The sequence below is a fragment of the Lycorma delicatula genome, chromosome 1 (genome assembly GCF_047948215.1).
Source record: "Lycorma delicatula isolate Av1 chromosome 1, ASM4794821v1, whole genome shotgun sequence".
Lineage (NCBI taxonomy): Eukaryota > Metazoa > Arthropoda > Insecta > Hemiptera > Fulgoridae > Lycorma > Lycorma delicatula.
In genome coordinates, this window is record NC_134455.1 from 54,741,166 (window position 1) to 54,756,644 (window position 15,479).

Sequence of the window (15,479 nt, forward strand, 5' to 3'; positions counted from 1 at the left end):
AAACCCCAAAGTCTTAAAGTTAGTTATTATTTTAGTTATTGTTGGGTGCAATGCAGTCCCTTTGCTGGAGGGAGTCATATGTGCTAACAGTAGGCTTAAATTGTAAGGTGGCGGAAAGAAGGTTGGTTGGTGAATTTAGCTTTTCATGGAATTTAGGTTTTCACTACTGCCATCTTCTTTATCTTGCCTTTGGTTATAGTAACAAATCTGAAATCAATCATTAGAGTTATTGACAATTTTAAGTAATTGTGTACATCCAGAATATGACATTTATAGCATTGTATGCCAATGCTCATACAAACAAAAAAGCTTAATGAGGACTGGGTAATTATTGTTGAGGGTTTAATGTTTTCAATGAAAAGTTTAAAGGGGATGCTGTTTTCAAATTTAAAAACATAAACCTTATAAACAGTGTAGTGTCTTATAGTATAGTTACACAGGAAGTTTTTTTTATAAACTAGTTAGCAACTTAGTACTGTGGTTAGCATGATAGCAGCTAGATTAGCTGATCTTTGATTTGATTCCCAGCAAGGATCTGGCACTTTTTCATCTAACACCTTATCCTCTTTCTAAAGTAGATGTGTAGTCTGTTTAAGGTTGTTATAATAAAACAAGTAAATAAATTAGAGAGCTTTGTAAAGTAAAGTTAATTGAACTTGTGATTTTCAATCAGGATTTGAATATTCAACTTATAGCAAAGCAGCAAAGTTAATTTAGTGAATAAAATCATATCCAGACTGATAACTGACAATATTTTTCTGAATAGGTCTTAAACTTTCTCTGATTTTTCTAAAATGACATCTACAAAAACATTCCTCACAAAACAAACTAGTGATGCTCTTGTTGATGAATCTGAGTCCACAGTAAATTCTTTGGGCACATCATAAGTTGATGTTGGCATTACTATTTCTGTTCAGCCTACTCATCATTAAAATATTAACACTTTATGAAAAATGAATGTATAAAAAGTTTTATTACTAAAATAATCTCTAACACTATTCTTCTAGCACAGCATGATTTAAATAATAATGAAATAAACTGATTAAAAAGAGAAATTTAGCTACATAATTTCCTTCTTTAGAAATCAACAAAAAACTGGATAGTGGAATTTTATTTATTTGATAGAATTGTGTATGTTAAAGTTCTTAAATTTTTAATAAATGATGTGGATCAAAGTTGCAGGCATTCTTGTAGTCAAAACCTCAATAATAAAAAAGTACTGGTATATACAGATCTGCTCCACTGAATAATGTATTAATATTTTTTTTATTCATTTCAGAGAATTATGTTTCATTTTGACTGGTAGTTGTGTAATATCTAAATATTGTTTCATTAGGTAAAAAAAAAATAATGTGATCAATATTTATTTTAAATTAAATATTATATATTTATAATATATTAATATATAATATTTACAACAGATTAAATTAATATCTAAATATATGCAAAACCAGTAGAAATAAATAATATACTCATTTGGTTTAACAGAAATCCAACTGGCAAAACTAGTTGTAAAATCTAGTTTATCAATAAACTTGAGGTAAGGAAGAGTCTGTAAAATATATAATTTTAACTTTCACAACTCATTTGTTAGTGAGTTGTGAGATCATGTTAGTTGTTTTTTATTAATATAAATGTGATTGGCAGACTGCTTATGATATTTATAAAAGATTGGTTTTCTACAACACTTCTATTTCAGAATAGCACTGAGATACTGGTTTTGGATATTACTAAATAATCAAGATGTAAACTGAAAATGAGAGTTATTCTATTCTATTTTTTTTTAATTAAAAAAATTTAATAAAATTTGAATATTTGTTCTTTTAAAAGTTCCTTTCAGAATAATAAGTAATTTTTTCTTTGTAGACAGTTTTACGAGATAACAGTATCAGATACATTAATCTTTTACCAGCATGTATTAAACTGATGATTTTAATTTTACATCATAAAATTTAAATAGATATACAGGTGATTCAAAGAAGCGGGAAATTTTGAAAGTTGTGTTGGTAGCCGTGGGCGATTGGTACCACTTAATAAGTGGCGCCAGCCTCTCTAACCTAACCTGCCATTTAGCTGTCATGGATCCTTGGAGTGGTACGCAACGTGCATTTGCTATCAAAGCGTTTTACAAAAACAATGAGTGTGGAGGAAGCGCGTAGAGAATTTTGCCGTCATTTTAATCTGGGATGGCACGACCGTGTTCCATCAGCACATGCAATTAAAACATGGATATCTAATTTTGAGGAAACTGGTTCGGCAATGAAAAAGAAAACTCCAGGCCGTGAGCGAACCGTCTGTACACCACAGAATGTTCAATCTTTACAAGATGCTGTCACATGAAGTCCACATCGATCAATCCGTCGTCTCTCAGCATCTTTACAATTGCATAGAATGTTAGTGAAGGACTTGCAATACCATCCATACAAGTTGCAGATCGTCCAGGAACTGAAACCGAACGATGCAGTTGTGCGAGCACAATTCTGTAATGTAATGCTTCAGAAGATAAATGATAACGAAGAGTTTGTTCACGAACTGTGGATGTCAGACGAAGCGCATTTCCACCTCAGTGGATTTGTTAACAAGCAAAATTTCAGACACTGGGCACAAGAAAATCCTACGCAGCTACACCAGCGTCCGTTGCACAGCCAGAAAGTGACCGTGTGGTGTGCTATGTCATCTTACGGTGTTATAGGCCCTTATTTTTTTGAGGAACACAACGGTCTTGCAATTACAGTGACGTCGGCTCGTTACGTAGCCGTGCTTGAAACCTTTGTTGTGGAACAACAAAAGAGATTTCCACCAATTCTTAACACAACCTGGTTTCAACAAGATGGAGCAACGTCACATACTGCACGAATATCGATGGCAGCTGTACGCCTTTTGTTTGGACAACGTGTCATTTCACGAAATGGCAACATTAGATGGCATCCCAGATCGCCTGATCTCTCAGCTTGCGATTACTTTTTGTGGGGTCACCTTAAATGCAAAGTGTTCCACAGTAGACCTGCTACAACTGAAGGCAAAGATTCGAGAAGCAATTGCGGAAATTCCAGTTGAGATGTTACGTCAAACCATGAACAATTTAACGAAGAGACTTCGTGAGTGTTTACGTAGAAGAGGAGGCCACCTGCAAGATGTCATCTTTAAAAAATAAACTAAAATGTATGTATCCTAAAATGGCAACATTTGTACAATTACATGAAATAAAATTAATTTTCTAAAAAAAAATTTTCATTGTTATTTAATTTTTTAAATTTCCCGTTTCTTTGAATCACCCTTTATAATTATATTAAACAAATGAAATCTGATGATTATCTCATGACTCTTTGAAGTCTAATACCTCAAAAACTGAGAGGATGATTTGAGAAATCTATGGAAGAGTACCATTGTTAGAGAAAATATAGAACTTGGTGTTAATAAAATAAATATTAATCAATGAAAAATATTTGCAAGCAATTTAATAATTTTTTTTGGCTGTGCTGAGGAAATGCTAAACATTTAACTAAAAAATTATACCAAAATCAATATTAATTAATTTTAATTTATATTAATATTTATTTAACATCTAATTCTATATTAATCTTAATTAAAAACTAATCATCTAATACAGAAATCAGATTTTAATTAAATTTTAAAGAGCATGGTTTCTAAAATTAAACCAAACTTTTTACCAAGGTAAGATGACATATCCCCAAAATTTTGAAACCAAAACAAAATTAATTGCTGCTCATTTAGTCATTTTACTATGAAACAGGGTATTTGAATTTCCAAACTCTCTTAAGATATTTATAACACCAGTATACAAGAAAGAGATAAAAAACTATTAGAAAATTCATCATCATCATCTGATTATCTAGCACAGAAATAAAAAAGAATCTTATATAATAGACTAATCTTTACATGTTTTTTGAAAACATTCTTTGTATTAAACAACCTTTTTTTAAAAACATAATTTGCTCACATCCTCTTAGGATACGTTTGGAAGTGTTTTAATTTTAATATCCAACAGCTACATTTGTTTCTTATGTTAATAACTAAGTTCTTAGATGAAAGATGATCATTTTCTTCTCAATTCATCCAATGCCTTTTACTCTATTTCACACAGGTTTTAAAATTAAATTACTGAGATTGGAGTTCACATATTAGTTCTACATTATAGAATGCTTCATAAAGGTTAAAGGTTCATAAGTTGTTTCCATATCTCTCTTACTGATATAACTCAATTTACTGAAATATAACTTGGACGTAAGGGATTAGAGAATTTTTCATCTTCTGATGAGTAGTTGGTGGTGATGCACAAAATGATCTACATTGGGACTGTTTTTTTTCCTTATTTATATTTATGATTTGCCTAATCTAATAAGAAATAAAATGATTTGTTATGCTTAGATATATGTTTGTTAAAATATTGTATATGATCTTCTTTCCACAACTTCTGAATCCTGTAAGTAGATAATTTTCATGAAACTACAGACTTAATTTTAATCACAAACAAAATAATCTAGAATTACTTTAGCATTAAAATAATTATTTTGGATCTACGATCGACATAAAAATGAATGTGAAGTTTGAGGTTCATTTAGTTTTTTTTATGAACTGAACATACTAGTTTTTAATCTAACAAATCTATAACTTTTGTTATACATTTTTAATTGCCCTTTTATCATTAGACTATTGGCTGATTATTTAAGAACAGATATGGTACTATGATTTATTATGGAACATTTTATATCCATTTTGTATGATGTTGACTTCTAAGGTACTGCTTCTACCTGTTCGTCTGACTAGAAGTCTTAAATCACAGAAAAATGTAATATAGTTATTTTTAAAATGAAGCAAAATAATTTGGACAGAGCTGTATTTAAAGCAAACAATATAAACATAATGCCTATAAAAGGCTATAATATTTAGAAATAATGCAAATTTAAAATAAATTATGAAACTAGATCTGGTACCTGTAGCAAAGGGTCACCTGTTTCAAGATACTGTATCAACAGTAGGATCAAGCAATATCCTGAAAGGAGGATGAGAATGCATAATGTCCTTCCTGATCACATCAAAACAGTGGAAATATCTTTCATAAAGGTTAATATTATTTTTAATTTTATAGATTTTTAATAAAATATCAGATAGAAAATGGGAAAAATTATATTTTTAAATAAATATACATGTAAATGTGAATGTTGAAATATTTGTATTATAGTTTACCTTTAATCATATGCGCTTTAATTGTATAAACATGTTCTACACATGTTTATACAAAATAATAAATAAAAATAAAACAGATAATTAACTAAATAAAAAACAAATAAATTCATTTTTTCAATATAAGTTAAGCCAATGTCTAGTTCATCATGCATTTCCGCAACTTTTCAATTAATTGCTTGAAAGTGAAACTGCATCCACATAAGATCTTCTTTGCTGACATCCATTTCCACTTCAAACAAGAAATGATCTACAATAATTTCCAACACCCAATTTAATAAACAGACAGATATTTAGTTAAGTAAAATCTAAGAAAGATATTCCTCTACACTAGCAACAGTTGGTTCTATTTCCTTTTCTGTGAAGAGCACGCCTATATTTTGGGCCTTTCCATTACTTCGTTACCTTATTTCTGCTTAAGCCACATATTAAAGAGATGGAAAAGTCAAAGATGTAAAAAGATATTTTCATTCTTAATCATCTTCACATTAAACTCTGAGAATTAATGTGAATACTAGGAGCAGCTACCCTGGAGACCTGAGATGGCTGAAGTCTTTCTTCTTGCAAGGTTACAACCACACTTATATTAGACACTTCTACTCTATAACAGAATATACTACAAACCTAAAACAGTATTGTGTGCTGAGGTTATGACTGTATATTCTACCTGTATAAAAACGTTTTGTGATTAAGTTGTATATACTATTACTAAGTCAAGCCTTAACAGGTAATTAGACACAGACTCATCTGGCAACCTGATTGACATATTCACAGAACCCACCCAAATGAATTTTAATATAACGTGTATAATCTTTTATTACTCGTATTTAAATAATATTAGAATATAACATAACAAATACATGCAATATATAATTAAGTTTTTTAAATTTGCTTTTCTTACCAGAAGGATCTTTCTGTGAATAAATTCTGATAATTGTTGGAGTTTGGTTCAAAAGCTGCTTAATGGAAACAGAATTTCAGTATCAGCCGTACCGTATGACAATTATTACCAGTCAAAGCTGAGCTTGTTGGCTAAGTGTTGCTGGCATGGGGATTTAATTTCATACAGACCCAAAATTGAATACTGTATTCTACCAACTGTTTATTTGTTAGTTATTATACATGGTCTCTGTTGTAATTAACAAAATTATTAGATATTTTATTATTTAAATCATACGTTCACTGACTTAAAATTACACAAAAATCATTATAAATTCCTCTGTGATCTGGTTTGGTTTTAGGTCATTATACAAAAGTTTTAAATCATATATTTAAATAAAATTTTTTTCCATAAGACAATAAACAGTTACGTTTTTATATTTCAAAAAGTGTTCAATGCTCTACACCGAGACCAAATTGTTTGAATTCTTCATGTAAAATTATAGAAAGTAATTTAAAAGGTGAAGGATATATGGACAAATTAAATTTAACAGAAAGCTAAAACATCATTCCATAGATAACAAGGATAAATTAAGAGCAATAATCCTAAAATTTAAGGCATACAAAAAATGACATTAAACTTTATTTATTTCTGTGAGAAGCAATTTCTTCTGACAAGTAGGAATTATTTGTCAGAAGGTACATAGCAGAAATTGTCAAAAGGTATCTTCCTCAAGAAAATCCAGATCCTTTTGATTTTATCAATTTATATTTTACTTACTTCTTCACACAAAATGGCATTTTGATCTCAAACCAATGTTTAGCTTTCATTCATTTTCATAAAATTGTTTAAATCATTAATTTTATGAAATGCCTTTTCTGCTTTTTTTATTACTGGGGATAAATAACAGAAAGATTTTGATATTTCTCCTAGTTCATTATTATTTAGATTCGATCTTTCATATCACAGAAACTGAACAAAATTTCCACTCGAAGCTCTTGCAGTATGTATAAATGCATTACTCTAATATATTTCAATATTTATGCATCAATCAAACACATTAACCTAAGGTTTCTGTTAGTTTTGATTTATCCTAAGTATGAAAATATCATCAATAACTTTACTTTAATAAAGTCTTATAGAGTACAAATATTTAATAGAAATCAATCTATTTCTCAGAGGAAAATACTCAAAAATTTCCTTTATTTATGTTTCTAAATTTACACGTAATAGGGAAAATAAAGAATTCATGGCATTAATGCTTAAAATTGTATTTCAGTTAAACATTCATTCCAAGAGAACAAATATTTAATAAAAATCAATCTATTTTTCAGAGAAAAAATACAAAAATTTCCTTTACTTATATTTGTGAATTTAGATACATAAATAGGGAACATAAAGAATTCATTGCATTAAAAGTTAAAATGATAATCCAGTTAGAGATTCATTTCATATTCATTAAAGGCTGTCTCTAATTCAAGAAGATGTGAAGCAAGCCAACGAATGTTGTTTTCAATTAATTCTAAAGCAATACATCGACCAGCAGCTCCTGCTCCAGCTTCAGGATTTGCAGCAACAAATGATTTAAGCTGAAAAAAAAATGTTTGAAGTAATCTACAATCACAATAAATATGTAAAGAATAAAACTTCAGTACAGGAAGGTAAAATGAATTAAAATTGGTGTTGCTTTGTAAAACACAACCACAACATATTATGTTCTATTACATTTATATACTGAAACTATTCTGTAAAACTCCCTGAATGCAATAATGTCAATTACAAGATTTTCCTGTATTTCTCCCTCCAACCACTACATTTTTCTACTGCAGACAAAATTTTTACATGAGTATTATTATGCTACTGAAAAACTTACAGATTATATAATATATTAAAATCTACCTCTGTTTACATACATAATAAAAAGCTAAACAATAAAAAAATTAAGTGATCAGATGATTATAAAATAATAACTAAATAAATTGTAATTAATAAATGCAGTAAATATACATAGTCACATCATTTTCTGCTGAATCAAAGTATGTGTAGCTCAAGTATTACATCTAAGGGAGGAGTTCACGCTTTGACTACTTTTTCTGACAAGGGGGTGAGGATTACTCAAATGCTTATAGAACAGAGAAAGAAAATTTACAAAATTTTAGATATGTTTCACAAGGATTTAGCTATTGTAATTTACTGAACATTTTTTTGAGATTCTCTAAAAATAATGTAATAGTTTTGTTTCATTAGAGTAATGGAAATTAAAGCTCATGAGTCTTCTATTCATCAAAATTAAATCGCATGTAATTTTTAAGTTCTACATTTTGATAACTATTACTGTGAAACAGTAGTACCTACTGTAGCTTAATATATGTTCCAGTATCAGATTAAAAAAAAATATTGGGTAAGTAAATAAATAATGAACATTTTGTGAATTCATATCAAAGGGTTTGGATTTTCAATTGATAATTCACAAATCCAGAATTGATGATTTCACTTCCTATTTCCTATGATCTTTCGGGCAATTTTGGCAATCTTCAACTTTATCAGAATATCAGGTTTTGAGCAAACCCTAAGCATTAATGGATTTCTTCTTAAAATGAAATTTTTAGTTATGTGATTTTTTACTGTGATAATTACAATAATGAGATATCAATTAAAGGCAATATATTTATAAAAACAATAACAATCTTAATCCCATGTACCTGAGTCTGTTGGAATATTTTGAAACTTAATTTTATTTTATTTTATTTTCTACTGAAGAATATTATTTATTTCTTTGAAAACTTATTTACTTTTTTATTAAGTGTCTACATTTATATATATATATATAATTTTGTATAAAATAAAATATATATTGTTATAAAATTAAGTAAAGTAGTTTAGAAGCCAGACATGGAATGATGGTTGTTTTTCTTGTAAATGGTTGTGTCACTTGCAAGAATGACTAACTTGTGTCACGTTGTTAACAACTGTTAGGTTATGGGACTTATATATGTAGTCTCAATGTCAAGCACATCACAATTTAAATAAATAAAACTTTAAAATCTCTTTTTATTATATTTAATGTTACAAGATGCTTCTAATCAGAAAAATATACAATTTTTATTAAAAAAGGAAAAAAGTGTTTAGCCTTGCTTGTCTTCATAACGAAATTTTTTATGACAGTTATAATATTGTAATTATTTTGTAATCTGTAAGCTAAAGTTGACCTTTTTTCATTTCAAAAGTAAGATTACTTATTTCCTCAATCAGTAAAAACAAACTTCCTTAACTGTACACATAAATGACATGAATCATATATTGTATATAATGTATACATTATAATATATAATGCATTGTATCAGTTCTCAACCGACATTTTACAAAACATATATAACTGGAAGCAATCGCATATTGACAGAAGTATCTTATTTAATAAGCTTCTTCAACTGCAAAACCATTTTATTCACTACTTGATATTTCTATGAAGATAGTACTACCTAGCATAAGTATAACAGTGCCAAGAACTGAGATAAAATCTGTGGGTGAAATTTTGAAGAGAATTTTCAGAATAAAAATGGAGATTTAAGTATCAGAAAAGAAATAGAAAGTATCTGTACATTTTGTATATTTGGATTAAAATGGGAAATTTGTGTATCTTGAAAAATCCCAAGTCTTGAAAGCAACATTTACATACATTTTAATTATAACTATAAAAATAACAAGAAGAATAGGATAATGATGATAAAGAATGAAATAGCAAAAGTTGATGAGAGTAACTTAGTAGAACTTTTACATAAAAGAAAAGGAGAAATTGTGTTATTACTTCACTTAAACAGAATATCTAATTATTATACATAAATCCAGAGCAATTAACTCTAATTAACGCACTTTTTTTATGATTGGTTTAATTCTAATATAATGGAAAGTGACCAACCAACTATATATGAAAATTGGTTTTGATAAAATAAGATGCATTATGGAATTAGACATTCTCCATAAAGGAGTAAAAATAGGCATAAATGTAAATGAGCAGGGATAAATCACAGATTCCTAAATAAAGCCTTAAGTAACTTAGTAATAGCAGAATCACCATCACATAACAGATAAGTATTCTTTATATGCCAGGTTTATAATTCCATAAATAAACTGGGCTGGACAAAAGGAATGAAAGAGGGGATCGACTTATAGAGTTTTGCACGAAGTATAATTTACTAATTGCCAACACCCAATTTAAAAATCATAATAGAAGAATATACACTTGGAAAAAGCCAGGCGATACTGCAAGGTATCAGATAGATTATATCATGGTTAAGCAAAGATTTAGAAATCAACTCGTTGACTGCAAAACTTACCCTGGAGCAGACATTGATAGCGACCATAATTTGGTGATAATGAAATGTAGATTGGGGTTTAAAAACCTGAAGAAAAGGTGTCAGATGAATCGGTGGAATTTAGAGAAGCTTGAGGAAGAGGAGGTAAAGAAGATTTTTGAGGAGGACATCGCAAGAGGTCTGAGTAAAAAAGATAAGGTACAAAATGTAGAAGAAGAATGGGAGAATGTTAAAAAGGAAATTCTTAAATCAGCAGAAGCAAACTTAAAGGAATAAAGAGAACTGGTAGAAAACCTTGAGTTTCAGACGATACATTGCAGCTGATGGATGAACGTAGAAAATATAAGAATGATAGTGGTGAATAAAGTAAAAGGAACTATCGGCAATTAAGAAATGCTATAAACAGGAAGTGCAAACTGGCGAAAGAAGAGTGGATTAAAGAAAAGTGTTCAGAAGTGGAAAGAGAAATGAACATTGGTAAAATAGACGGAGCATACAGGAAAGTTAAGGAAAATTTTGGGGTACATAAATTAAAATCCAATAATGTGTTAAACAAAGATGGTACACCAATATATAATACGAAAGGTAAAGTCGATAGATGGGTGGAATATATTGAAGAGTTATATGGAGGAAATGAATTAGAAAATGGTGTTATAGAGGAAGAAGAGGAAGTTGAGGAGGATGAAATGGGAGAAACAATACTGAGATCTGAATTTAAGAGAGCATTAAAAGATTTAAATGGCAGAAAGGCTCCTGGAATAGACGGAATACCTGTAGAATTACTGCGCAGTGCAGGTGAGGAAGCGATTGATAGATTATACAAACTGGTATGTAATATTTATGAAAAAGGAGAATTTCCGTCAGACTTCAAAAAAAGTGTTATAGTAATGACCAAAGAAAGCAGGGGCAAATAAATGTGAAGAATACAGAACAATTAGTTTAACTAGTCATGCATAAAAAATCTTAACTAGAATTCTATACAGAAGAATTGAGAGGAGAGTGGAAGAAGTGTTAGGAGAAGACCAATTTGGTTTCAGGAAAAGTATAGGGACAAGCGAAGCAATTTTAGGCCTCAGATTAATAGTAGAAGGAAGATTAAAGAAAAATAAACCAACATGCTTGGCGTTTATAGCCCTAGAAAAGGCATTCGATAACGTAGACTGGAATAAAATGTTCAGCATTTTAAAAAAATTAGGGTTCAAATACAGAGATAGAAGAACAATTGCTAACATGTACAGGAACCAAACAGCAACAGTAATAATTGAAGAACATAAGAAAGAAGCCGTAATAAGAAAGGGAGTCCGACAAGGATGTTCTCTATCTCCGTAACTTTTTAATCTTTACATGGAACTAGCAGTTAATGATGTTAAAGAACAATTTAGATTTGGAGTAACAGTACAAGGTGAAAAGATAAAGATGCTACGATTTGCTGATGATATAGTAATTCTAGCCGAGAATAAAAAGGATTTAGAAGAAACAATGAACGGCATAGATGAAGTCCTACGCAAGAACTATCGCATGAAAATAAACAAGAACAAAACAAAAGTAATGAAATGTAGTAGAAATAACAAAGATGGACCACTGAATGTGAAAATAGGAGGAGAAAAGATTATGGAGGTAGAAGAATTTTGTTATTTGGGAAGTAGAATTACTAAAGATGGACGAAGCAGGAGCGATATAAAATGCCGAATAGCACAAGCTAAACGAGCCTTCAGTAAGAAATATAATTTGTTTACATCAAAAATTAATTTAAATGCCAGGAAAAGATTTTTGAAAGTGTATGTTTGGAGTGTCACTTTATATGGAAGTGAAACTTGGACAACCGGAGTATCTGAGAAGAAAGGATTAGAAGCTTTTGAAATGTGGTGCTATAGGAGAATGTTAAAAATCAGATGGGAGGATAAAGTGACAAATGAAGAGATATTGCGGCAAATAGATGAAGAAAGAAGCATTTGGAAAAATATAGTTAAAAGAAGAGACAGACTTATAGGCCACATACTAAGGCATCCTGGAATAGTCGCTTTACTATTGGAAGGACAGGTAGAAGGGAAAAATTGTGTAGGCAGGCCACGTTTGGAATATGTAAAACAAATTGTTCGGGATGTAGGATGTAGAGGGTATACTGAAATGAAACGACTAGCACTAGATAGGGAATCTTGGAGAGCTGCATTAAACCAGTCAAATGACTGAAGACAAAAAAAATTAACTGTGGGATAATAGCTTAAGCAGGTGATAAATTAATGGTATTTCTTTCAAATTTAAACAACAAAAAGTTAAATGATGAAAATATTTCTATGAATCCTACTTCGAAAGTCAGGGTTATGATAACAAAAGTAAATTACTGACATGCTATGGGAATTCTTACACTTCTTTTTAATGAATTGTTAAGTTATTTTTACCTATTTACTTTTTAATACAATGCCTTAGATTTTGCTATATACTAATGATAACTAGTTCTTAAATAGTGATTACTAGTATATGAGAATAATTATAATTTATTACTAATTATTTTTAAGAAATGTGCAATTTTATACCATGAGAAAAGAACTCCATCAGTGGTAAGCTATCAATCACAATTGTTGAGTTTTTGTTTCAGATATTGTACAGAATATCGTGTTTTATAATTTTTACATGTGCATATACGCATATATATATCAGAATTAGAATGGGCAAATCCCCTCTAAATTAGATAAAATAAAATTAAGAGTAGTGAAACCACAACAACAAAGTATAAATGGTTTGCTGAACAAACATTTTCTACACTGTTTTAATATTTGATAAATAGACCATACATTCTGTCATAGATTTTATTATTCTCAACATTGAATATTTCAACAGAGAAAGGGTGTTTAATAAAATTACATACATGATAAATAATCCTTAATTTACTAACTGTTGAAAGTTAGTTTTAATTTTGATTAAATTAATTTTTTTAATTAACTATTTCAGAATAGTAATACACTGTAGCAGTGAGTTAACATTATAGAAATTTATTGTTGCATTACATATTTCAAATTTTTATAAAAGTAATTTACAGTATGGTCTGACAAAACAATGTAGTCAGGTTGGATGTTTACAAACACCTCACAATTCTGGGGTCGGATGAGGTAGTTTCTTTCAGAAACCCTGTCTGTTCTTAGATGGATTTTTAATTTTTTTTAGAAAAGTAATTTTTTATACCATGCATTTAAGCTGGTCATGAAATCTTGTTGATCAGGATTGTGCTACTCCCACTTGATTTAAAATCTCCTAATTTCCTTAGGGTTTATGGGGAGAATAGGTGCTGCTGCCTGCAGATGGATTTGAATTTTCTTCTGTACGTCTTGCATTGTTCCTATATAGGAAGATCATCATTTCTACTAACCATTCCCAATTTCTTAACTTTATTCATTTTTATGTATTTTAATAGATATGTTGTTTTGTAGATATTTGAATGATGGTTACACTATTTTGATGCATTTAAAATTAAACAGAAGTTAACAAAAGATAAAATTTACCAGTGAAATTGAAAGTAATTTTGTGTTATCACTTTTGGATTTAAGATTAATTTACAGAGACAAAATTATATCTGATATTTAAAGAAAAAGCACGCACATTTTTTTGTATAAAGACTGTGACTATGTGTGTCTCTGTTCTAGAAAATGTTGAAGATAAATTACATTTGTTGAAAGAACAGAAATTAATAAATCAATTTATTGGAGCAATAATTATGATTTGGGTTTTGAAGGGGAAACTAAAAGAAAGACTAAATCTAGAATAAAAGTATTTGGCTCAATGTAAATGTTGACTGGGAAAATCAATTGTGGCCCAACATTGCTTAGAAACTGGCTGTAAGATAATTTTATTAGAAATTATAGTTTTAAAAAAATGTCTACAATAATCAGGAATTAAATATATGGAAAAATTACTTAATTAATGATTCATTACTGAATAATGACTAGTCCAGCATCTAACATTTTGAATACTAAATTTATCAAAAATTTTACAGAACTGATTTGACTGAAAGTTTAAGAGGCTTGTACCATTTTTAAGAGTCTGCTGTCTAGATGGACTGAGTAAAATGATACTTTATAGATTTTATTCAATAGTTTCTTCATTTTACTTTGTAAAAAGTTTAATTATTTATTAAACTTACTATTTTTTTACTTTTTTGCAGATTGATATTTTTTTATATTAAGCCTTTAAAAAAACAACATATATTTATTACTATGTTTTAAATATTAAAATATTAAATCTAATGTCGTTAGAAAGAGAATTAGTAAAGATTAAAATCTTTACTAAGATTAAAAGATACTAATTCTCTTTATTACTGATAATTGTGTAAGAATTAATATTTGCATTTTAATTTACATATTCATTCACTTTGTATAGGCTTCTGAGCATTCTCAATTTTAAATTTAATTAAAATATGATACAAAATCAATTAAAAAGAAGTAAAAACATATTTTCAAATAGTCTATAAGACCATCTAATTTTTTATTCAAAAAGTTTTTTGCTAATCTTACCTGAAAAAAATAACTATGAAACCCTGGAGGAAATTCATAAATAAAATAAATAAGAATCTCAAAATTTACAGGATGACAAGCAAGACTTGAACTTACATAAAAAACATGTGAGTTGCAGCATTAACCATTTACCCATTTTTTGAAGTCTTTTAAAAGATGAAGTAAAAGCATAACTATTTTAAAAAAGGAAGGTGATCATTGGATTAACTAAATTTAAATTTTCATTAGTAATGAAAGAAAATTCTGAAATGCAGTTTAACTGTATAAATCTAGCTAGTATGATACAATACTTTAGTACAATACACAAACTTAAGAGAATGCAATTTGATGATACAGTTACCATTTGAAAAGACAATGTCTGTCATCAGAATTTCATTTGGCACTGCTAAGATCTCAAGATAATGTAGAATTAAAAGAATCGATTAATTATAAATGTAGTTCAAATACAATAAAAGAAAAACTCACCTCTGTCAGTTTTATTTGAGAACCAAAATCAGCAGTGATACAAGGTAGTAATCTACCAAGTAATCGACTATTTAGTGTGAAGCGTTTGACAAGATATGACCACTGGTCCCT

The 15,479-nt window shown here is 29.0% G+C and overlaps 1 protein-coding gene across 1 annotated transcript in view; it reads right to left on the bottom strand.

Moving 5' to 3' along the window:
* Positions 1-7,340: 7,340 nt before the first annotated feature.
* Positions 7,341-15,479, bottom strand: part of LOC142318284 (glutamyl aminopeptidase-like) — a 112,459-nt gene continuing 104,320 nt past the window's right edge. The window contains exons 16-17 of the mRNA XM_075354861.1: positions 15,369-15,477; positions 7,341-7,674 (exon numbers count right to left, since the gene is read on the bottom strand). Of these exons, the coding sequence (XP_075210976.1) occupies positions 7,522-7,674; positions 15,369-15,477 (262 nt within the window). The 3' untranslated portion in view covers positions 7,341-7,521. The remainder of the gene's footprint in view (positions 7,675-15,368; positions 15,478-15,479) is intronic.